This window comes from Crinia signifera, chromosome 2, assembly GCF_055691185.1.
Source record: "Crinia signifera chromosome 2, ASM5569118v1, whole genome shotgun sequence".
Classification (NCBI taxonomy): domain Eukaryota; kingdom Metazoa; phylum Chordata; class Amphibia; order Anura; family Myobatrachidae; genus Crinia; species Crinia signifera.
In genome coordinates this window covers 382,616,363-382,639,844 of record NC_139218.1, presented here as the reverse complement: position 1 = coordinate 382,639,844, position 23,482 = coordinate 382,616,363, and the positions used below count along the sequence as shown (strand labels likewise).

At 46.5% G+C, this 23,482-nt stretch overlaps 2 protein-coding genes across 3 annotated transcripts in view; one reads left to right on the top strand and one right to left on the bottom strand.

Moving 5' to 3' along the window:
• The window catches only part of LOC146058144 (antizyme inhibitor 2-like), a 126,335-nt gene extending 124,559 nt beyond the window's left edge, over positions 1-1,776 (bottom strand). Inside the window, exon 1 of the mRNA XM_083170180.1 lies at positions 1,595-1,776. The gene's annotated coding sequence lies outside the window, so the exon portion shown is untranslated. The remainder of the gene's footprint in view (positions 1-1,594) is intronic.
• LOC146058143 (retinal guanylyl cyclase 2-like) overlaps positions 1-23,482 on the top strand; it is a 97,548-nt gene that overhangs the window by 37,721 nt on the left and 36,345 nt on the right. For both annotated transcript variants that reach the window (XM_083170179.1, XM_083170178.1), the window contains exons 5-9: positions 8,786-8,870; positions 15,528-15,624; positions 18,883-19,014; positions 21,400-21,480; positions 22,197-22,373. In XM_083170179.1, the coding sequence (XP_083026305.1) occupies positions 8,786-8,870; positions 15,528-15,624; positions 18,883-19,014; positions 21,400-21,480; positions 22,197-22,373 (572 nt within the window). The remainder of the gene's footprint in view (positions 1-8,785; positions 8,871-15,527; positions 15,625-18,882; positions 19,015-21,399; positions 21,481-22,196; positions 22,374-23,482) is intronic.

Here is a 23,482-nt window from a genome sequence, read left to right as displayed (position 1 = left end):
CAACATAAGATTCCTTCCAATCCACCAAAACCATCACCCTCCCTATATCATCTCCCTCACTCCATCATCACCCTCAATCCATCATCTCCCTCACTCCCCGTCATTAGCATTATCTCTTCCCCAGTACACCAACATAATCTCCTCCCCAGTGCTCTATAACCATCTCCTGACCCGTACACCAACTCCATCTTCCTCCCAGTTCAACTTCTTTCTAACAACTTTTTTTAACAATACACCAACACCATTCTACTATTCAGTGTACAAATACCATTTCCATTCCAATCCATTGAACATCATATTCCTCCTTTTACCAACATCACTTCCTCCCAGTTCTCCCCAAAAAAACAACTCCCTTCCAATCCTCTAACACCTTCTACCTGCAAGTCCACCAAGATGAAAGTCGCATGTCCTTCAATACCATCTCCCTACCTTTTGTCACCAACATCAACTTCATTTCAATCCTCCAAAACCATCTCTCTACCAGTCTATAATAGCTGCTCCTTACCAACACACCAATACCATATATCTCCCAGTTGACAATGCCTTCTCCTTCCCAATCCTCCAACATCCTTTCTCTCCCAGCCTACAATATCCTCTACTTCCCAAGTACCAACACCCTCTCTCCAAACCTACAACAGCCTCTACTTCCAAGTGCCAACCCCCCTCTCCCAGTCTACAATACCCTCTCCTTCCCAACCCACCAACTACATCTCTCTCCCAGACTGCAATATCCTCTCCTTCCCAACCCACCAACTACATCTCTCTCCCAGACTGCAATATCCTCTCCTTCCCAACCTGCAAAAAAAATCTTTTTCACAGACACCAATATCCTCTCTTCCAGTCTACAAAACCCTCTCCTTCATAAACCAATAACACCCTCTCTCTCCCAGTCTACAAAACCCTCTCATTTATAACCCACTAACCCCTTCTCTCTCTCTCTCTCTCTCTCTCTCTCTCTCTCTCTCCCAGTCTACAAAACCCTCTCCTTCATAACCCACCAACACCCTCTCTCTCTCCCAGTCTACAAAACCCTCTCCTTCCTAACCCACCAACACCCTCTCTCCCTCTCTCTCTCTCTCCCAATCTACAAAACCCTCTCCTTCCTAACTCACCAGCACCCTCTCTCTCCCAGTCTACAAAACTCTCTTCTTCCTAACCAACCAGCACCCTCTCTCGCTCACTCTCTCTCTTCCAGTCTACAAAACCCTCTCCTTCCTAACCCACCAACACCCTCTCTCTCTCTTTCTCTCTCCCAGTCTACAAACCCTCTCCTTCCTAACCCACCAACACCCTCTCTCTCCCAGTCTAGAAACCCTCTCCTTCCCAACCCACCAGGACCATCTTTCTCCCAGTCTACAATACCCTGTCCTTACCGTATACTAACCTCCTTACTTTCCCAGCCTACCACATCCATCGCACTAAGGCCAATCCATGTACCTTGTAATAAAGATTACTTACAGTATTATGATGAGTAACATCCGCTTACTGTATTAAGTAGTGGAAATTTAACAAGAGGATTATTCCCTATGTATTTGAATAGAGGTTGAGTATCTGTGACAGGCTCACTGACACGGTGTGGTGCAAGATGGCGTACCTTGAGCTGGACCCTCCGGCTTACGATGTTCACCGCTTCTTCCTGGAAGACCTTATATGTTGCTGGCTCCAGCCAGTTAACCACCAGCTGTGCAGCTCTTGTGTCTCCAGGTGCACCATGCACCACCATGCGGCTCCCAGCTCTCTGTATCACGTGCAGGGGTATGGGTCTCGATGTGTGCCTCTCCACTGTTCTCTTCTCCCATTACTCTCTGGGCTGCTCTTCACATATCCAGTACACTGCTCTTTTTCACAGGGAGTTCACAGGGCTTTCTCCTCTCTCTACACTCCCTCTCACACTGCTGCTGGGATCACCTCTGACCTTCCAGTTTCCTGTCTGCAGGGGAGCTGGGACACTAGCTGACTCTGTTAACCCCTCACAGCCCTGCTGACAGGGGAAAGGACCTGTTCTGGCAGCATTAACTGCAATGTTAACAACCTGGGGGTACAGGAATAAAAGGGGTACCCCCTGGGGTGCCACATATCCCGTATCAAAAATGCTCGGGACCAGAAGAATTTTGGAAAACGGATTATTCCGTATTTCAGAACATATTTATATTTCAATGATGTATCTTGCGGTATCTTTATGTTGTACAAACACATGAAACACATGAAATACACACATATATTTTATTTGTGCATAAAACAAGGTTTCAAAACATGAAACAAAGTTTGTGTCCTGAATTTGGGAATTGGGTACTGAATGTAAATGCCAAGCAATCATTCTCTTGCACATATTTTGTGACAATTATATATCATGTCCTCAGTAGTGCTGTTTTTTCTTCACTTTCTGGAATGTATGGTTTTGGGAATAATTTGGATAATGGATATTTGGATAAGGGATACTCAACCTGTACAAGAAGAGATTAAAATGCTAAATACATACTTTACATCAGATACAGTAGCTCAAATCTGTTATCTTGAGCATATAGGATAGGAAATATACTATATTTGTATAGCTTTTGGAAAAAAATCTCTGTCTCCAGCTCCCTCATCCGGAATTGTTGCGGTCAAATTGCATGAATTGCGCTATGAATTGTTTTGTTTTTTCCCGCGAGCCACGTTTTGAGGTTCAATTTGCAACTGACCATTGTGCGCACTTCAATCTCTACACATGGGCAGTCATTCGATAACCAATAGGATTGCAAATTTGCACAGCTGCGATCAACTCTGAATAACCCCCAATATTCCCTACCACATACACACACATTAAGGTTAATTTTGTTGGGAGTCAATTAGTCTACCAGAATATTGTTGGGTTTTTTTTTTTGCATTGGGGAGAACATATAAACGCCACACATTTAGGGTCATGGTGGGAATTTAACAAATGGCCTCAGTGCTGTGAGGCAGCAATGCTAACCATTACATTGTCCATGCTGCCTATTGGTGTCCTCCCCATCAATGGCCTTGTTCTAGTTAACTCTTTCTGACAAAATCCTTCTTAGATGGACAAAACAATGTGCACTGCAGGGGGGTAGATGTAAAATGTGCAGAGAGAATTAGATTTGGGTGGGGTTTTACTTCAAAGTGAGATCTATATTGCTGTGTAAAAATAAAGCAGTCAGTATTTACCCTGCACAGAAACAAAATAACTCACCCAAATCTAACTCTCTCTGCACATTTTACATCTACCCCCCTGCAGTGCACATGGTTTTGTCCATCTAAGCAGGATTTTGTCAGAAAGAGTGAACCAGAATAAGGCCCCATATGCTCAGATGCATTATCAATGGCTTTACAAAGCTTATTACAATCCTAAGAGTTCTGCACTGGAGGTTTCTGTCCTTTGAAGCTTAATAACTACAGGACATACTGTAGAAAATGCTTTGGGAATCTTTTTTTTTTTTTTTATTGACACTAGTCACCATGTATATCGGCCCTTATTCTGGTTCACTCGCAAAGGCAAATTTCTTCTCAAATGGACAAAACCATGTGCACTACAGGGGGGGGGAAGATTTAACATGTGCAGAGAGGATTAGATTTGGATTAGACTTCAAACTTTCAAAGTGAGATCTATATTGCAGTGTCAAAATAAAGGAGTCAGTATTTTCCCTGCACAGAAACAAAATAAGTCACCCAAATCTAATCTCTTTGCACATATTACATCTGACCCCCTCCCCCCTACAGTGCACATGGTTTTGTCCATTTGAGAACTAATTTGCCTTTTCGAGTTAACCAGAATAAGGGCCATTATGTAATGTGTTTTACCATGTTATATATGAAGCACTGTGCACAGTGGTGACGTTGGGTAAATGCATAGTTGAATATATGGACTATGCACTTCTGTTATTTATTCAGGATTTAAAATTAAAAGCAGTTGGCCACCTCTGGCAGTGACTGGCACATAGGGAGTGATGGGTACTCAGTGACCATCTTTGTCCGCATACTCATCTCCATCATTGGCATCTAGCCTCTAGTTGTATGTTGATTGAGTCCTCACTACTTATATAAGCTGTAATGTGTATTGATCTGTGGTGCTCTTTATTTGTACTGTATTTTTGTTATTTATTCAATGTTATGCCAAGCTTTGTCTCCCTGTATTGTTCCTTTGTACGGCGTTGCGAAACACTTGTGGCGCCTTATAAATAAAATTATAATAATAATAATAATGGGTCTGGCAATGCTGGACTTCCGAAGTGGAAAACCAAATTTCCTTTATTGTCTATGAAGGTTATACTCAATGCATATACAGTATGATGTTAAATAAACAGTCAATCTCTATGTCATATTTTGAGATGCATTGTAAAATTTTACATAGATCATATTTTATCCTGAAATTGACATTTCTTATAGGGGAAGCACCTACTTCTTATTGTTAGAAATGCAGTGGTTCAAATGCACATATTGGGGTTTATTCTGGTTGACTGGCAAGGCTGCCACCCACTGCCGCGCCCACATGGCCTATATATATGATACTGTATATAACCATTTCAATAAATATATTTTTTACAAAACAAAAACCAAGTGAAAACGCTTAGGGCGGGATGTTATTGGGTGCGATTTTTTAGAACATGCAATTTTTTAGATCAAAATCACAAGTTTACCAAAAATTGAACATGTAGTGTGCGATTTGTGATAAAAATTGCACGTTTTGCCGTGACCAAAAAAATCGCACTTCTAAAATCTCATCCAGGTGTTTTCTCATTGAAAACATGAAAATCGCAAATGTAGTAGTGTGCGATTAATCGCACCCTAAACATGAACATAAATTGAACGAAAAATAAACCTCCTTCTGGCAGGCTAGATTGACAGAAACACCCACAGATCAGTGATCCCGGTTTCCGAAATACGGGGAAAAAATTGGCAAGGTTCCCCCCGTAGTTAAGAAACCATTGCCGGCTTTTGAACTGGTCCTAGTTACAAAAATACAGGGAACAAAAAAATAGGGGTCCCCCATATTTTGGAACCAGCACAGTGATGCCACAGCCGGGGGAAACTTTTACAAAAGCTCCCTCGGCCAAAACATCACCCTCTCAGCCCTGGACAAGGTCCGTGGGGGGAGCGGGGACTCCCTAATAAAGGGGTCCCTCACCCCCAGGGTTCATCCATCCAGGCCTGAAACCTGGGGCTGTCCCCGGCACCCCTGGGTGGTGGACGCCGGTCTGATTGTTTTGTGTAAAATAAAACAAAAATTATATTGGGTTGTGCTGTGGGACTATAAATTACAGCAAGCCTCCCCTTGGAGTACTTGGAGTACCATAAGTCCCAGCATTCGGTGAGACTTGTGGCTGAGACTTTTGTTTCCAAAGCATGACCAATGTTAAAATATACACACTAGCCACAGAGGTTGATGTTTCCAGCCTAAAACATTGTTGACTTACATCAAGCCTATCGATGTTTAGATGTTTTGTCGTTAAAGGCATTGTACACCTAGGTTTTTGGTAAATAAACATGCTGGTGAGTGGCTGCTTGGGCTGGGCAAGGGGGGCACATGACTGGACTACTCTCCTCTTTCGGGCAACAGACCCTACAGCAGGAAGGGAGCAGATAGTGCCCAACAAGTTTTGAGCTTCCTCTACATAGGTTCTGCAACATGATTTAGGGGCGGATTTATGAACATTATTTTTACTAAAATAATATGAAAAGAGTGTTTCCTGAAAAAACTGCTCCAAACCCTTTAATTTGCATTCTTTCTAGTAAGCAGATCGCACATAGAATGAGAAATGCGACATGACAAAATTTACACACAAAAAAATGTGAAAAAGAAACTGCAGTGAGTCCTGTGATAATAACGCCATCTTCAGCTGGCGCAGCACAGGGCTCACATGCAAATTGGGGTTTCTGCAGAGGCTTTAGTGCAGGGACGGGGTTATTGGGTCGAACACTGAAGGTCGACACATGAGAAAGGTCAACATGGCTAAGGTCAACAGGGTCAAAAGTTTGGGACAAGCATTAGGTTGACAATGGGAAGGTCGACAGTTTGACATGAGTTTTTCACTTTTTATTGTCCCAAATGTTGACATGATGCACCATGTCCGCTCGCCATGCTTCAGGTACTATTTTATGCTCCCTCCGCCCTGGTGGGTGGTAGGGCATGACCTAACAACCGGGGCCACTGTTATCAGCTGTATGGTTTCAATGAACAAACAAGCTGATCAGTGATCACTGTGTAAAAAAAGATTAAAAGAATAAAATAAGTTAAAAATACTCCGATATCATACCTCCCAACTAGTGAAAAGCTAAACCCGGGACCTTTGCACCTGAAATTTGGAGGCGTGGCCTTGCAGGAGCAGCAAGCATAGGCCACGCGCAGGTTTTCTCTGCTGTGGGGGCATGGCCAGCGTCTCTGTGTTATTTTATAGTGGATGCAATATATTTTTGGGTGTAAAACAACTTTTTATTTGGCTAATTGGATACCATTTGTATTGCATATTGAGGTATATTCCATACTTGTTTGTGTATGAATGCTTTCTTAAGTATTCTTTCTATAAAAAAAGAACCTTGTGCACTGGATCCATAGGGCCGTACATGGGTTATATGCAGGGCTATTTTTCAGCAGGCTCCAGCAGGAACTGAGGCCCTTATTCTAGTTCACTCTTTCTGACAAAATATTTCTTAGATGGACAAAACCATGTGCACTGCAGGTGAAACAGGTGTAAAACCCCACCCAAATCTAATTATCTCTGTACAAGTAACACCTGCCTCACCTGCAGGGGGGGCGGTTGTTGGCGGCGGCCCTGAGGAGGTGGGGGGGTGTTGGCAGCAGCCAGGAACGGTAGGGGTGGGGGGGGGGGCAGTGGTGGCTGTGACGGTGATTCTCTGTTCACAGCCACCACCGCATGTCACTGGTAATGAATAGAATGTTATATTTGAGATTATTCTCAATACAGGTATATGTGGGGCTTTCCAGCTAAGGGGATGTTTCAGGTTGGTCCTTCTTTGATGGACAAAACCATATGCACTGCAGGTGGGGTAGATGTAACATGTGCATCGATTGTTAGATTGGGCTGGTTGGAACAAAAAACCTGGTAATGGATGGGTTGGCAGTTTTCCAGCATTTCAAAGCAAATGGTCAACTGTCATTTACTCTCATCCATTACCAGGATTTTGGTCCAAGCAGCCCAATCTGACAATCGATCTGTAGATGTATGGCCAGCTTTAGATTTGTGTGGGGTGTATTCAAACGAATATCTAAATTGCAGTGTATAATAAAGCAGCCAGTGTTTACCCTGCACAGAAACAAAATAACCCCTAAATCTAAAGGTGCGTACACACAGGGGCAAATTTGTACACTATCGCGGGAAATATGGTCGCTAAGCGACCATATTGCCCACGATGGGAGTGTGCACCGGCGATATTTCGCCGGGTGCGCGCTCCCGTTTTTACCCCTGTAGTGATCGCTGGTCGCAGGAACATGCTCCTGCGACCAGCTGATTACCACTGCCGGGCTCTCCCGGCAGTTTCTTTTTCATCAGCGACCATCTCTGGTCGCTGATGAACAGGAGAAACTGAGCAATATATCTCCCCCGTGTGTACGGGGCTTAACTCTCTCTGCACATGTTACATCTGCCCCACCTGCAGTGCACAGGGTTTTGTCCATTAAAGAAGGCGTTTGCTTTTGCAAACCAACCTGAATCACCCGCTTAGATGGAAATCACTTGATATCACCAGTACATATCTGGAAAATAAAAATAAGATAATAAAGACCCTGAATACATTGTAAATACATACATTTATTAAAGGAGGATACCATAAGTATAAGGCCCTGACACACTGCTCAGCACACAGCGCTGACACATGGTTGTGTTCTGGGCGATCTAGCATCACTCAGATGGCTCAGCAAATCTCCCCGTGTGTAGGCCCGTTTACACTGCAATTTAGATTTCAGTTGAAAACAAATCTAGCTCTCTCTCTCTCTCTATAGCTCCCTACATGCGGAGCAATACATTGCTCAGCGTCCCGTTTTCATCAGCCGCCAGAGATGGTCGCTGATAACAAGGAGACTCTGCCGGGGGAAACAGCTGATCACAGGAGCACGCTCCTCCAACCAGCGACCACCCCAGGGCTGGTCACGGGAGCGCGCTCCTGGCAAAAGTTGCCGCATACACACAAGGATATGGTCGCTTAGTGACCATATTCCCTGGCGACATGTGTACAGGGCTTATGTGTTCCATCTGCCCCCCTGCAGTGCAGCAAGGTTTTGCCCAGGTGGACAGCTATTTGCTTTTGTGTTTCACTAGTCTTACAAACAAGAATCAGGCCTGTTGTGCACCGGATCCTTAGGGTAGCACAGGTTATATTGCTGCACTTTTACATAATACCCACAGGAAGCATTATCTTCATTCCAGCGTATCCGGCTGTCTGTATCCTCCCATTCATCCCAACGCCCCATTTCTGGGCTTTACGGCATTTTCCATATATGTACTGAGCACCGGTCATCACCGGTGACGCCAGCAAAAGCTGGTGTTACTCTATAGAAGTGTATGCGTTTTTTTCTGCAGCGGTGCTGCACATTTGAATCCCTCCCTGCAACCCTGTGACCGCTGTGTCACTTTGCGCAAGAGGTTGGAACATCACGCCCTGAATGTGCTTTCTGTGGCAGTTTCTTTGATCCATACAAATCCTTATGAACCGTGGTACTACTGGCTTTGCTTTATTGCAAGTTACTACTGCATGTGAATATGTAGCACTGAACGGGGCCATTTACTACAGATGCACCCCTGCTGCTGTATCTAACCCTCTCTCTGTATTGCAGGCATTGAACCATCTATCGTCATCCTGGTGTTTGGGCTGGTGTTTGCCTTGGCTCTGTGCGGCGTCGCAGTCTCTTATCTCATCAGGTAAATTCATGTGCATCTGTTCTAATGTTCATTATATCCTAAGAAACTAAATAAATATATATGTATATCGGTGAATGCATATCGGTGAAAGTACACGTGCGTATTTTCACCGATATGCATGCCCAGACACGCAACATCTGTTCCCGGACCAAACTCAAATTTGGTAAACCTCAATCACCTATGTGTGCTGATACCACTTCTCCCACATGAGTAGAGAGATCCTCTCTTGCACATGCCCAGTGCAGCCAGCCGGGCAAGGAGACATCACATCTCATCTCAGCTATAAGCTGATGTGCAGTGTGCTCAAGAGGGGATTGGTGGACGGGGAAGTTTTCAGTCCCCCGCTCCGGCAGACAAGATGTTCAATCATCTTGTCGTGTTCCTTCCTGCTTCACCTGTCCCTAGATGTGTGTGTGTGACTGATGTCGCAAGGGCTCATGGGATGGCACCAACGCAGCCACATGGCCTCTAATTCTGGTTGATGGCCATATGTACTAAGCTGTGAAAAGTGAAGAGTAACAGCTGGGGCGTTGGATGGGCACCTCTGGTGGGTGTTTTGCAGTCTGCGGCACATCATCTAGTGATAATCTCTGGGATTTAATTTGTGCTCGTTGTGTAAATGTGCTGCAAATCCCCAAGACATGGACATTAAATTGGTTTTCGGGGGTTCGGAGAAAGGTGAAGGATCTGATGCTTTAGAAATTGCAGACACGACGGCGGTGACAGGGTACGTGTTCCGGTACACATGTCATCATCGCAGCACGCATTCTGATAATACGATAGTCATTGTGCAGTTATTTCCACATCACAACCTTTATGTCTCATGGGAAAGTTAAGCGGGCGGATTTGTCTGCTTTTAATGCTTAAAAGAGAATTGTAGTCCACAAAGATAAAATCTAGAAACAAGATACACAAATAACTACACGGCCATAATATTTCCATCCTGATTACTAGTTGGCTGCAAACCCAAAGGCAAACGGATCTCGTGGATATCTGTGTGCACAGACGGAGAATTAAAGTGTCGGTACTTGTTTCCTAGCACGGCCACAACGATCATGATCGTGGGCATCGTAAGGGAAAATCGGGGGCATCGCGGCCATCGCATGCACTAAAAAATCGGGTGCGATTTCCCCATAGGGAACAATGTTAAATGCCTCAATTTAGCCGCGATGCCCCCGATTTCCCATAGGAAACAATGGTAAATGGGCCAGAAACCCCCAAAAACACCCCTGAACAGTGAAATGTCCCCCCAAAAGTATTTTACGCCACCCCACGATCAACGCGAACCCGAAGCGTGGCGAGCACAGCGAGCCCGCGAGGGGCGGCGGTACGCGTCCTCCAACCTTTTCATAGCCCCACTATCCACGTCGGCGTGGAGTTGAGAATAGAATAGTGTGGCGAGCGTAGCGAGCCACCGAGCCCGAAGCGTGGCGAGCGCAGCGAGCCCCGCGAGGGGACGCGGATACCTGTGAAGCCCGCGAAGGGACGCGTTTACCTGTGAAGGTATCCGCGTCCCCTCGCGGGGCTCGCTACGCTCGCCACGCTTCGGACTCGGTGGCTCGGTGGCTCGCTGCACTATTCTATTCTCAACTCCACGCCGACGTGGATAGTGGGGGTATGAAAAGGTCGGAGGACGCGTACCGCCGCCCCTCGCGGGCTCGCTGCGCTCGCCACGCTTCAGGTTCGCGTTGATCGTGGGGTGGCGTAAAATACTTTTGGGGGGACATTTCACTGTTCAGGGGTGTTTTTGGGCCTTTCTGGCCCATTTACCATTGGTCCCTATGATGATTTGGTGAAATTGAGGCATTTAACATTGTTCCCTATGGGAAATCGGGGGCATCGCGGGTACATTGAGCCATTTAACATTGTTTCCTATGGTGAAATCGTGGGCATCGCGTCTGCACCATTTAAGCCTTTTTTAGCCGCATACGACGCGACCGACACGATTTTGACTGTTTTCAATGCATCTCAATGGGAAAATCGGGGGCATCGCGTCGGTCGCTTCGTATACCACTAAAAATGACACCCGATGCCCGCGATTGTGGCCGTGCTAGGAAACAAGTACCAAAGTGTCATAGGATTGTTGTGGGAGTGTTCTGGACTCCCCTGCTCGTTTGCAGAAGGAGGTTGGTGTCCTTTTCTGATAGGTGCCATTATATAAGGGACAGAATGGAAAGAGTATGGAGGGACCATTGATTTATTGTAGCGCTGTATAAGACACTGTGGTATTCAGGATGCCCGTATGTTCCCACATGTCCTAGTGACATCTCTAGATAAGTGGGGGAACTCTTTCAGTCATCTAGTCTCTTCCAGTGTTGGCATCCATTGTTTCCGCTGAGGGCAGTAGTCCATCTTCATTGCCTTTGCTAACCATTCGTATCATGTATATGGGGAATTGTTTGTATCTGTATTCATAGAAGTATACGAAAACATTGCAGCTAGACGAGACCAGCATGCTGGTACGTTACTTTGTAATGGAGTCTACACAAGATCTATTGTGTAAGATAAGAACCAGATATTGGCCATGGAGCTCACATTCATATATCCATTATATCCGGGAGGGTGCCCGCAGTACATCCATTGGTAATTGGTAATAACTTGGACTTGTAAGAAAGCCTCCAGCTGATTTCTTCTAATGGTTTATGTGCTCTGGATTATCCTCTGCCATTGTCCCGGTATGATCTCATGTTCCGGTACGCTTTCATTTTTTTAGAATGCTCCTGTGCCCTGATATGCTATCATGTCCATGTATGCTCTCGTGTCCTGATAGCTATCATGTCCATGTATGCTCTCGTGTCCTGATATGCTATCATGTCCATGTATGCTCACGTGTCCTGATATGCTATCATGTCCATGTATGCTCACGTGTCCTGATATGCTATCATGTCCATGTATGCTCACGTGTCCTGATATGCTATCATGTCCATGTATGCTCACGTGTCCTGATATGCTATCATGTCCATGTATGCTCTCGTGTCCTGATATGCTATCATGTCCATGTATGCTCACGTGTCCTGATATGCTATCATGTCCATGTATGCTCTCGTGTTCCAGTATTCTCTCATGTCCTGGTATGCTGTATGCTCTCATGTCCCTGTCTTCTCTTGTGATCTGGTATGCTTTTGTGTCCTAGAATGATCTCTTGTCCCATATGCTCTTGTGTCCCGTATGCTCTTGTGTCATGATATGCTCTTGTGTACCGGTGTACTCTTGTTTTCCGGTATGCTCTTTGGTCCCAGTATGCTCTTTTGTCCCGGTATGTTCTTGTGTCCCGGTATGTTCTTGTGTCCCGGTATGCTCTCATGTCCGGGAAAGCTCTCGTATCCGGGTGTCCTAACATGCTCCAGTGTACACTTGTGTACCAGTATGCTTTTGTGTTCCGGTATGCTATTGTGTCCCGGTATACTCTTGTGTCCCGTATGCTCTCGTGTCTGGGAAAGCTCTCGTATCCGGGTATGCTCACATGTTCCAGTGTACTCTTGTGTTTCGGTATGTTCTTATGTTCCCGTATGCTCTTGTGTCTAGTATGCTCTCGTGTCCCGGAGAGCTCTCATGTCCGGGTATGCTCTTGTGTCCCGGTATGCTCAAGTGTCCTGGTATACTCTCATGTCCCTGTATACCCTCATGTTCTGGTATGCTGTCGTGTCCCGCTATACTCTATGTACTGGAATGATATCTTGTCCTGGTATGCATTTGTGTCCCGTAAGCTCTTGTGTCCCGTATGCTCTTGTGTCCTGTATGCTCTTGTGTCCTGTATACTCTTGCATCCTGGTATGCTGTTGTGTCCCGGAAACCTCTCATGTATGGGTATGCTCACGTGTCCCGGTGTACTCTTGTGTACCTCTGTACTCTTGTGTCCCAATATACGGTTGTGTCCAGGTATGCTCACATGTCCCGGTGTACTCTTGTGTTTCGGTATGCTCTTGTGTTCCCGTATGCTGTCGTGTCCGGTATGCTCTCATGTCCCTGTATACTCTCATGTCTGGTACGCTCTCAGGTATGGTATGCTCTTGTGTCCGGTATGCTATCATGTCCCGGAAAGCTCTTTTGCTCAGGTATGCTCACGTGTCCCAGTATGTTCTTATGTTCTGGTATACTCTCATGACCCGGTATGCTTTCGTGTCCCAGTATGCTCAAGTGTCCTGGTATACTCTCATGTTCTGGCATACTGTCATGTCCCGGTATGCTCTCATGTTCTGGTATACTCTCATGTCCCGGTATGCTCTCATGTCCCGTTATGCTCTCATGTTCTGATATGCTCTCATGTTCTGGTATACTCTCATGACCCGGTATGCTCTCATGTTCTGGTATGCTCTCATGTTCTGGTATGCTCTCATGTTCTGGTATACTCTCATGTCCCGGTATGCTCTCATGTCCCGGTATGCTCTCATGTCCCGTTATGCTCTCATGTTCTGGTATACTCTCATGTCCCGGTATACTCTCATGTCCCGTTATGCTCTCATGTTCTGGTATGCTCTCATGTTCTGGTATACTCTCATGTCCCGGTATGCTCTCATGTCCCGGTATGCTCTCATGTCCTGATATGCTCTCATGTTCTGATATGCTCTCATGTTCTGGTATACTCTCATGTCCCGGTATGCTTTCGTGTCCCAGTATGCTCAAGTGTCCTGGTATACTCTCATGTCCCGGTATGCTCTCCATGTCCCGGTATGCTCTCCATGTCCCGGTATGCTCTCACGTCCCGGTATGCTCTCATGTTCTGGTATACTCTCATTTCCCGGTATGCTCTCATGTCCCGGTATGCTCTCATGTTCTGGTATACTCTCATGTCCCGGTATACTCTCATGTCCCGGTATACTCTCATGTCCCGGTATGCTCTCATGTCCCGGTATACTCTCATGTCCCGGTATACTCTCATGTCCCGGTATGCTCTCATGTTCTGGTATACTCTCATGTCCCGGTATGCTCTCATGTCCCGGTATACTCTTATGTCCCGGTATGCTCTCATGTTCTGGTATACTCTCATGTCCCGGTATACTCTCATGTCCCAGTATACTCTCATGTCCCGTTATGCTCTCATGTCCTGGTATACTCTCATGTCCCGGTATGCTCTCATGTCCTGGTATACTCTCATGTCCCGGTATGCTTTCATGTTCCGGTATGCTCTCCATGTCCCGGTATGCTCTCATGTCCCGGTATGCTCTCATGTTCTGTATGCTTTCGTGTCCAGTACCAGAAACTACAGAGCAGTCTCCTCCGCTGGTCTCTAGAGAAGTCAGCAAACGATTAGTTACATGTTAGCAGGATAACAAATGATGTTTTGTATTTCGGGTTGAATCCATCTTGAAGACGAATTAACAATGAAACAAAAAGAAAATGTGCATTTGTTACATCATGTTACTGTGACTGTACGTGTAGGCAATAATGTATATAAAACACTATCATGTATGACATGGATCCTACCGTTTCACTCCAGAAGTCTGCAGATTACCGACATATGTCTCTATGTTGATGTGGTACACTGTATGCAATACACACTGTGGGGCTGATTTGGAGGGGGTCACAGGGGCACCCGCAGCGGCGTCTATTGGTCACGCTACTGTGATGTTACGCTAATGCTACTACAAAGCCGTCCCCTTGTGGGCATCCGTGTGTCTGTGCCAGGACTGAGATGCCCACTGCCAGCATTCTCACATGCAGTAATACCGATGGTGCATCTGTACACGTAACCATCCATCTCACCATCGGAACTTTCGCCTATGGCAGTTACTGTATGGTCTCCATTGTAAGCGGCCAGGTTTCTATACATACAGCCACTTTAACACCCCTACCATAACACGCCCATAACACAGACCATCTCCATCTGTCTGCTGAGCCACCTCCCTGGAATCCCCAATACATTTTCAATGCACTGCTCCCTGTATGTGAATGAAGTATAATATCCGGACACAACCTTGAAGTATGGATGGTGGGCTATAGCAAATCTACTGTGTCTGGCAGTATCAGGCCCTGTGTCTCTGTTTGACCTCAGTCTGTGTAGCAGTATCAGACCCTATTTCTGTCTGACCTCAGTCTGTGTAGCAGTATCAGACCCCGTGTCTCTGTCTGACCTCAGTATGTATAGCAGTATCAGGCCATGTATCTTTGTCTGACCTCAGTCTGTGTAGCAGTATCAGACCCTGTATCTCTGTCTGACCTCCGTCTGTGTAGCAGTATCAGACCCCGTGTCTCTGTCTGACCTCAGTCTGTGTAACGGTATCAGACCCCGTGTCTCTGTCTGACCTCAGTCTGTGTAGCAGTATCAGACCCCATTTCTGTCTGACCTCAGTCTGTGTAGCAGTATCAGACCCCTTGTCTCTGTCTGACCTCAGTCTGTGTAGCAGTATCAGGCCTGGTCTCTGCCTGACCTCCGTCTGTGTAACGGTATCAGACCCCGTGTCTCTGTCTGACCTCAGTCTGTGTAGCAGTATCAGACCCCATTTCTGTCTGACCTCCGTCTGTGTAGCAGTATCAGACCCCTTGTCTCTGTCTGACCTCAGTCTGTGTAGCAGTATCAGACCCCATATCTCTGCCTGACCTCCGTCTGTGTAGCGGTATCAGACCCTGTATCTCTGTCTGACCTCCGTCTGTGTAGCAGTATCAGACCCCATATCTCTGCCTGACCTCTGTCTGTGTATCATTCTCATCTCATTCCAGGCATAGCATCCGTCAGATCCAGCTGGTTAAAGGGCCTAACAGAATATTGCTGTCTCTGGATGACCTGACATTTATAAACCCCAAGCTGAGTATAAAGGTAAGAGCGCAAGGCTTTCATGCCGTCTATCATGTGTTCATTCATTAGCACTTGCTTGGCTTGCTGGCTTACTGTACAGTGAGTGTATTTCCAGTCCCTGTTCCCTGCAGTCAGAGCAAGATATAGTAAATAAACCATACTACACGCAGTGTGCTGTTGAGAGCCCTGATGGGCCTTGGTACTGGGGAGAGGGGGGTTACACTGGCCCTTCCCCCCAAAAAATGCTTGCCAGTATACGTCTGCTGCGTTGAAATAAGAAAATGGGGTGTACGGGTTGCGATCTGGCAACCAGTGCAATCGCTATCCCTCGCACATCATGCAGGGAGAGAGAGGGACGATTACCGCAGCAGCAGCATCTCTCCCCGCTCCCCTTTCTTCACTAACTCTAGCAGCTTCTGCCCGGGCTGCTGTACTGTGACAGCTCAGTGCCCGGGCTTCCTGGCATCTGCTCAAGTCTATACACAGCCTGGCACAGGGTTCAGCTTCTGCTACTGCTGCCCGGGTTAGAGAAAAGTACATTGTTTCCCCCTAGCACACTGAAAGACACTTGTAACCAGATATAAATACTACATGGTAATATAATTCAGATATATTTGCGCAAATAAATTATTAAGCCTCCAAGCCGTTGTCAAGGCTTCTGTGTGTATTGGGGGTCCCTATTGCTATGTCTAGGTGCGGGGGGTGCTAAGATGTCAGGGGTGGAGAGGGAGGCGAGACACTTATGCTTTACCCAGGCCCCTCCAACAAAGCCTGTACCCATGTAGTACCCACCCTCTCCACTCGGCGTCACTATCTCTCATTGTTTCAGGAGGCAGGGGGCTACCAGTCTGCTTTGGGTGCAAGGAGGAAGCACCGGTGCCCTGCCCTAACAATGAGTATGTATAAAAGCAGGGATCTGCTCGATTTCTTCGACAGTGTTTAGGTCAACACATTAAAAAGGTAGCTATGGTCTAGGCAGACATTAAGCAAAAGGTCGACACAAGCAAAATTTCGCCGTGAAAAAATTTCGCCATAAGCAAAAAAAGGACGACAAGTTTTTTTTTTTTTTTTAACCGACTTGTTCTTACTTCACGATCCAAGTGGGCAAAGAGTCAGGTCATAAAAAGCGTGCATGTGTCCACCTATTGACTATTGACCTAATTACTGTCAACCTAATGATCCACATCCATAAAAGCATACTTACTAACTACAGCTCTGTTCTCTAGTGGAACTTCGGGGGTGGAGCAGGACCTCTGACATCATCAAGTCCCGCCCCCACTTTGGCAAAGCACCATGATTTGCAGGCCTGCTGGAGTGGACGGAGCAAAAAATTGTGTGATTCCCCCGTCCCCTCTGGAATGCGAGTGCCCACAATTATCTCTCGATACTGCCCACTTCACTAGATTGCAGGTAGGGTGCGTTAGATAAGCCACCTCTTACTGCATTACCATACGGAGCTATAGCTTGTTACCTCCGAGGAACCCGCAGTGATAGCAAATCCAACTTGCGCTTGGCGACAGCACCTGAATGAGCCTCTCTATACACAAGGCAAATCTCAGCCATTTTCTGTATTCTGCATTTCCGCCGTAAATAGATAAAGGGATCAAACACAGATTACGTGATCATATGTCCTTTTGCATTATGAAGGAATTAAGTCCGCGCTGCATCGGAAATAGCGCTTTATAAGCTGTTTGCCAATATGATTTTTAATCCTAATGGACACTGATGGAGAGTTATGTGATGTATCCCACTTTCCTACAGGACTTTATAATCATACTGATATTGTATAATGGGTCAAATACGGAGGAATGTAAAAATACAAAAGACAGAAAAGGGTACGAGCCAGCGAGTGCTGGAACATGGAAAGTATCATTACGTAAACATTTAAACATTGTTTTAAATGTTTTATATAAAAATATAACGGGAAATGGCAAACTTAGGTTTACGGCTACCAGGCAGGGACAGCATTGCTAAAGCAGTTGTCTAGAACACCAAAATCTGTTAGGATTGGGAATGGGGGGTGCTACTATGGTTGAGGGCAGCGGGAACATCCCCAAAAAAACGGGACATTCCCATGCTAAGCGGGACAGTTGGGAAGTATGCAATGCGGTGCAGTGGACCCCTTTGGCCAGAAGGAGGCTGTGTGGGGTCACATACAGCCTTGTGGCAGGATCAGAACAGGATCTGGCCGCTGCCCACTGGGTTTCAAGTAGCCGCACAGCCGCACCTTGTGAACACACACATTTGAATGTATGTGTTTGTCTTGAAATCCGGTTGTCCCGCCTGTCCAGCCTGCCACATAGGAGCCTTTGTGCAGGTTCCAAGTGGCTTACCGCAATGTGGGGCCCCAGCCTAAGATGTCACCTACACACTTTCACATGAGGAGCTGGAAAGTGGGTATTGGTGGCAGTGTGTGGGGTTGGCGGTGGACCAGTAGGTTGAAGTTTTGTCTAGGGTGGCAAGAAGCCTTACAGGGGCACTGCTGCCAGGGCTTGGTATATAACAGTGGTCACGCAGATTTGTTATAAGGTCACCAGCCCAGGCTGTCATATCCTAGTGCTGCTAGTACTACGCTGCTTGCTCACTGGTGGGTTTTATTTTGCATACTTACCTGAAGAAGCTTGGCAGGGGAGGAGTCAGACCTGCCCCCTCAGTGTTCACCTACAGCTCTGCTCTGGGCAAATATCTGGTACACACGCCCTCCTTCAGCCTCGGAATCAAGGCCACACTGTAAAATGTGCTGCATTTCAGCCTCTGTCTCCAGGGCTGCCGATAGGCAATATGGGAGGGGGCGTGGCCAATGCTGGTAGCTGTGGCGCTGGAGGAGTAACTGCTTCTGCAGCTTGTGGGCTGGGGAGAGAGGCTGCTGCAGAATAAGTCGCTGCTCTCTACAATGGGGAAGGAGCGGTGGGGGCAAGGGTGTAACTACCATAGGTGCAGGGGGAGCAGCTGCTATAGGGCCTACAGCTTAAAGGGGCCCACCCTCTCTATCAAAGTAACATGTGCTATAGACATTTTTCCCCATTGGGTGGTACATGGAGGCCCTTACAAACTTTTGCTATGAAGCCTACACATATACAGTTATGACACTGGGTGTGGGGGGGGGGGTGTCGACGGCAACTGGGCCACACCAACAGGCCTGGGTAAAGAGTCGCGACCCCCCCCCACACACACACACACACACACACCTCTTGGCACCACTGTCTGTCTATGTTTCCCGATGTGTTTTGGTTGTGATTACGCCAACTGAGTGTAAACATATCACTTTCTTCTTAACAGAAACTGAATATCGACAGTATGAGCGACACGAAAAGCGTCTCTGACTGCAAAAGCTTGAGATCCGTAACTCGCTCCGTGTCTACTAAAAGTGTGGGAGCCAACTACGAAAACTCCAACGTGGCTGTTTATGAGGTAAGGTATTGGGGAAAAATATGGTTATGTGCACCTGTCACCTACAGACCATGGAGGCAGCCATTTTGTTCCATGCAGTGATGTCAGAATGGCTTTATCCTCTAGGTGTAGGTGATTAATGCACTTCACGTATAGATACAACGCCATAACACATACGTTGCACAGCCTGAGGCCGCTCATGTCTGATTGGACACAATGTAGATGTGTATTAGACGTATAATGGACACTCACCCCACTGGTCAGCAATATATTTTTGCATAAAAATAATATAAAGGCAATGTCATCAGATTTAATAAGGCTCCCAGGGTACTTGTGATGCTTTGTGGTTACTGTATAGTCTATATATTCCTACGTGAACCAGATTCAATAAAATATTATATTAGTAGAGTAGAGACCTCAGACTGCAGGGGCTCCCACCAGCACATATCGACATGCATATAGGGTTGTATGTAGTACATGTGCTGGCTGCCTTACCCAGGGACCTGCACTCGCTGATGGCGCAACACAGGACACAGAGCTCAGCCTGTGGGGGCAGGCCTATTGATTACAGCTGGCTAATGCTTCCCATACACTTGTGCGATTGCATTCAATGCAATATCGGGTTCGATTTCCTTTGAAGCTCACCTTTCGATAGCCTGTTCCCGGCTATCTCACCCCTGACCACGGCATTTAACTAACCAGTTTGGCCGATCTCCGATGAGGGGGTGGGGCTAAAGTGGCAGAATCGCATCATTTTAGCCCCGCTCCTCGGCAGCGATCGGCAAATCGGGTCATTTTCCATCATGAGGGTGAGGATTAATGTCGTCACAACAAGCCCCGCCCCCCGAAGGCCTGCTGAAAGTCTCCTCTCCGGGCTTCTCCCGGAGAGGAGATTTAAAAAGTCGGCAACCCTGGCATATATACAGGGCCTTATTCTGGTTCACTCCTTCTGGCAAATTCCTTCTTAGATGGACAAAACCATGTGCACTGCAGAGAGAGTTAGATGTGGTGAGTTGTTTTGTTTCTGTGCAGGGTAAATATTGGCTGCTTTATGTTTACACTGCATTATAGATCTCACTTTGAAGTAAAACCCCACCCAAATCTAATTCTCTCTGCACATGTTACATCTGCCCCACCTGCAGTGCACATGGTTTTGTCCATCTAAGAAGGAATTTGCCAGAAGGAGTAAACCAGAATAAGCCCCGCAGTACGTGTATATTGTACACTGTGTCTTCATCTGTAAACCCCTAATGTTACACGCAGGGGATACAATTATTCATTGTCATAGTCATGTTTAGTGTTTTGTCTGCAAGTCCATTCAGATGAACTTCAAAGCCGGTAGATAAAAATGAACCCTTCAAACAATGAAACATCTCGGAGAATTGAGCAGCGCAGTGAAACGTTATACCACACAGACAGGCGCCGCGCCGTCCTTCATATAAAGCAGCGGGGGGTCTGCACAGAAAAGGCGGGAGCCGCAGAAATTAGCCGGGACAGTCTCTTTGGAGGTTTGCAGATAATTTTGCAAACAGCGGGGATTCTCCATAACATTCGCCAAATATTGGATACAAATTATTCAGCGTGTTCACAGGAGTCGCCTTCAAAGGATGGATCCGGCAACAACGGTATTCAGCTATCTAAACAGGGCCTTAAAGGGATATCCAGTCTCTATGTGGTTTATAAACGTCCCATAATGTATTATCCTACATATTAAAGGCTAATCCTGCTCCTCACCTCTATGGGGGAGCATTCAAGTGATTTGCACTCCAGCAGCCACTAGATGCAGCCAGAAGGAGCAATTCAAGTGTTCCTCCAGTCGCAATCGCACAGCCGCCAGCGCTGATATTACTGTTATGTTGTTTCATAATTATTAATGGGCTGGTTACCAATATGTGGAATGCGGTTGATTCATTAATTAACAGTGGGCCTGATTCAGGGCTGTTTGCTAGGCTGAGCAGGTAGAATCGCAGCTGCCCCTAGCCTAAACTGCTGTACCTCCCAACTGTCCCGCTAAATGCAGGTCAGTCCTGTATTTTGGGGACAGTCCAGCATCCCACCTGGGGACCTGCAGTGTCCCACGGTGTGGGGGGGGGGGGGGGGAAGACAGTTGGGAGTCCCTCCTTCCTGCCGCTGGTCTGCGGAGAATAGACATTGTGCGTATGCACATAGCGCCTATTCCAGGAGACAGAAGAGTGGGGGCATGGCCAGCAGCTCACACAGCGGTAGCCATGCCTCCACAGCGGCAGAAAAGGGGGCTTGGTCTTATGGGAGGGCTGTAATTGCATACCACACACCCCTGGTCATGAGACCACACCTCAAATATCGGGTCACTGAAAATTTAGGAGCTATGAGACTGGCTGCACATGACAGTAATAAGGAACATGTGACTTGGAATTGTTTTTACAGGGAGACTGGGTTTGGCTGAAGAAGTTTGAGCCCGGCACCTACCACGAGCTGCGGCAGAGCACGACCAGCACACTGCGTAAGGTGAGAGTCACATGTAGTCAGTTACTGGTGGTTGCTTTGCGTCACTTTAGATGACGTGCCTGGGAAATACTCCACTTCTTGCGCAGATTCAAAAACTCCATCCGCATAACAGTGTCGGCCGTGATTTTTGGTTGTACAGTATGTAGAAATGCCAAACAGCCCCCCTTGTTGTGCCAGCTCCTGTCCTCCTGCACCCACCCGGAGACTGCACTGTTTGATTTGAGATGCAACACTTGTATACCTGTGTGCGACTGAGTCTCCGAATCTGTATAGGAAGACTAACTCAGTCGCACGCAGATATACAAGTGTTGCGTATCAACTAAATTGGTGCAGTCTCTCAGGACCTGGCAGCTTACCCACTCCGGGCGGCTCAGACTGACAAGCAAGCATTTTTATTAATCATAATGACCTGTAATGTTACCTTATATAGGAAGTATAATCTTTTTCTTTTTTTTTACACAACGTTTTTTATTTGAATTTATATAACAAATGTGAGCGACGCTGGGATTTTGGGCGGATATTTTGCACATCTCTCACAGATGTTGGCACTCAAAGTGTTAATGTAAATTAACCATTAACGACTTAAAGTACATAAACCAGAAGGTTTAACCACCGCACTGGAAGGGACCACCAAATAATGATCATATGAATTATAATTGTTCTATGTTTGGAAGAGTTACTGCATGTGAAACCGCTGGCGCTTCTGCTGCTTGCAGATGAAGGACTTGAGGCATGAGAACGTCAATCCTTTTCTGGGGTTCTTCTCCGACTGTGGGATCTTCGCTATCGTGACGGAACATTGCTCCAGAGGGAGTTTGGAGGATCTGCTCAGGAATGAAGATGTCAAACTGGACTGGATGTTTAAATCTTCACTGCTTCTAGATTTGATAAAGGTATTCATGAGACATGTATCGGAGTGCAAGCTCTGCAGCCAAGATCAAGTTCAGTAAGCTGCGGTAAATCTTTGTTTACAGTGGTAGTTAACATGCGCAGTAATTTCGCTTGCCACATTTACGGGTTCTCTCGCTCAACACACCGTTAATTTCAGAAAAGGTTTATCGCGCTGTAATTCTGGCTGATACTGATGGAGGAATATGAGGAAATCAGGGAGCAGAGCAATGGTGATCACCGAACCCCCAACTGCCCCCGCTCGCAGGACACTGTGACCAGAGGGTGGGACAGGGTCCATTTATGTCCTATCCAATGTCTGGTTAAAGAGCACTGCTCATGTCCACAAAATCAGTAGGCGTGGCTTGTGATAGTATCATACTGTATCGTGAAGCCACGCCCCTTTCCTGAGGCCACACCCCCTTCCAGGTGCACCATATTATGGTGTATGTTCTACAATACATTGCTGTTACTATTCTGGTGGCTGCCAATCATAAAGCATATGATCAGCCAGATCGTTTACCACATAACTGACTCTAGGATAACATATAAACGCTAGTTAAAAGCCAGTCAAAATGATGGCTTAGTCCCCGTCTGCTCCTACCTCCAACCTCTGTCTTCACAGCTCCCTCTGTCCATATGCAGGTACAGTACGGATGGCCATCGACCATCTATGATTCAAAATCATCGATGGTTTATGGCCAATGTAGAATAGTTTTGCCATCGATAGAGGAGAACCAGATGATTTCCCTCCTTCGATGTCAAGCATAAACAAATAGATTTTTTGAATTTTTTTCCCCCAAGAGGCCGGGACACAGAGCGTAGCTCCACTCTGACACCCGTGAAGCCCCACCCCCTGTTTTGATTGGCCTACGGGCCAACCAGTCACAGAAAATGGATAACTATCAATAGGTAAAAACATAGATGGTCATCCATTGCATAACATAACACTATCGATGGCCAGTTGCACTATTGCCATCGACGGCAACCTTTGACGGCAATGGCAACGATGGCCATCCCTATATCCAGGAAGTTTGAAACACATCCTTTTGCTTTCACTTTCTGTTAAGGAGTCATTTGGTCCGTGGTGGTCACTCGTGGTCACTGGTGGTAC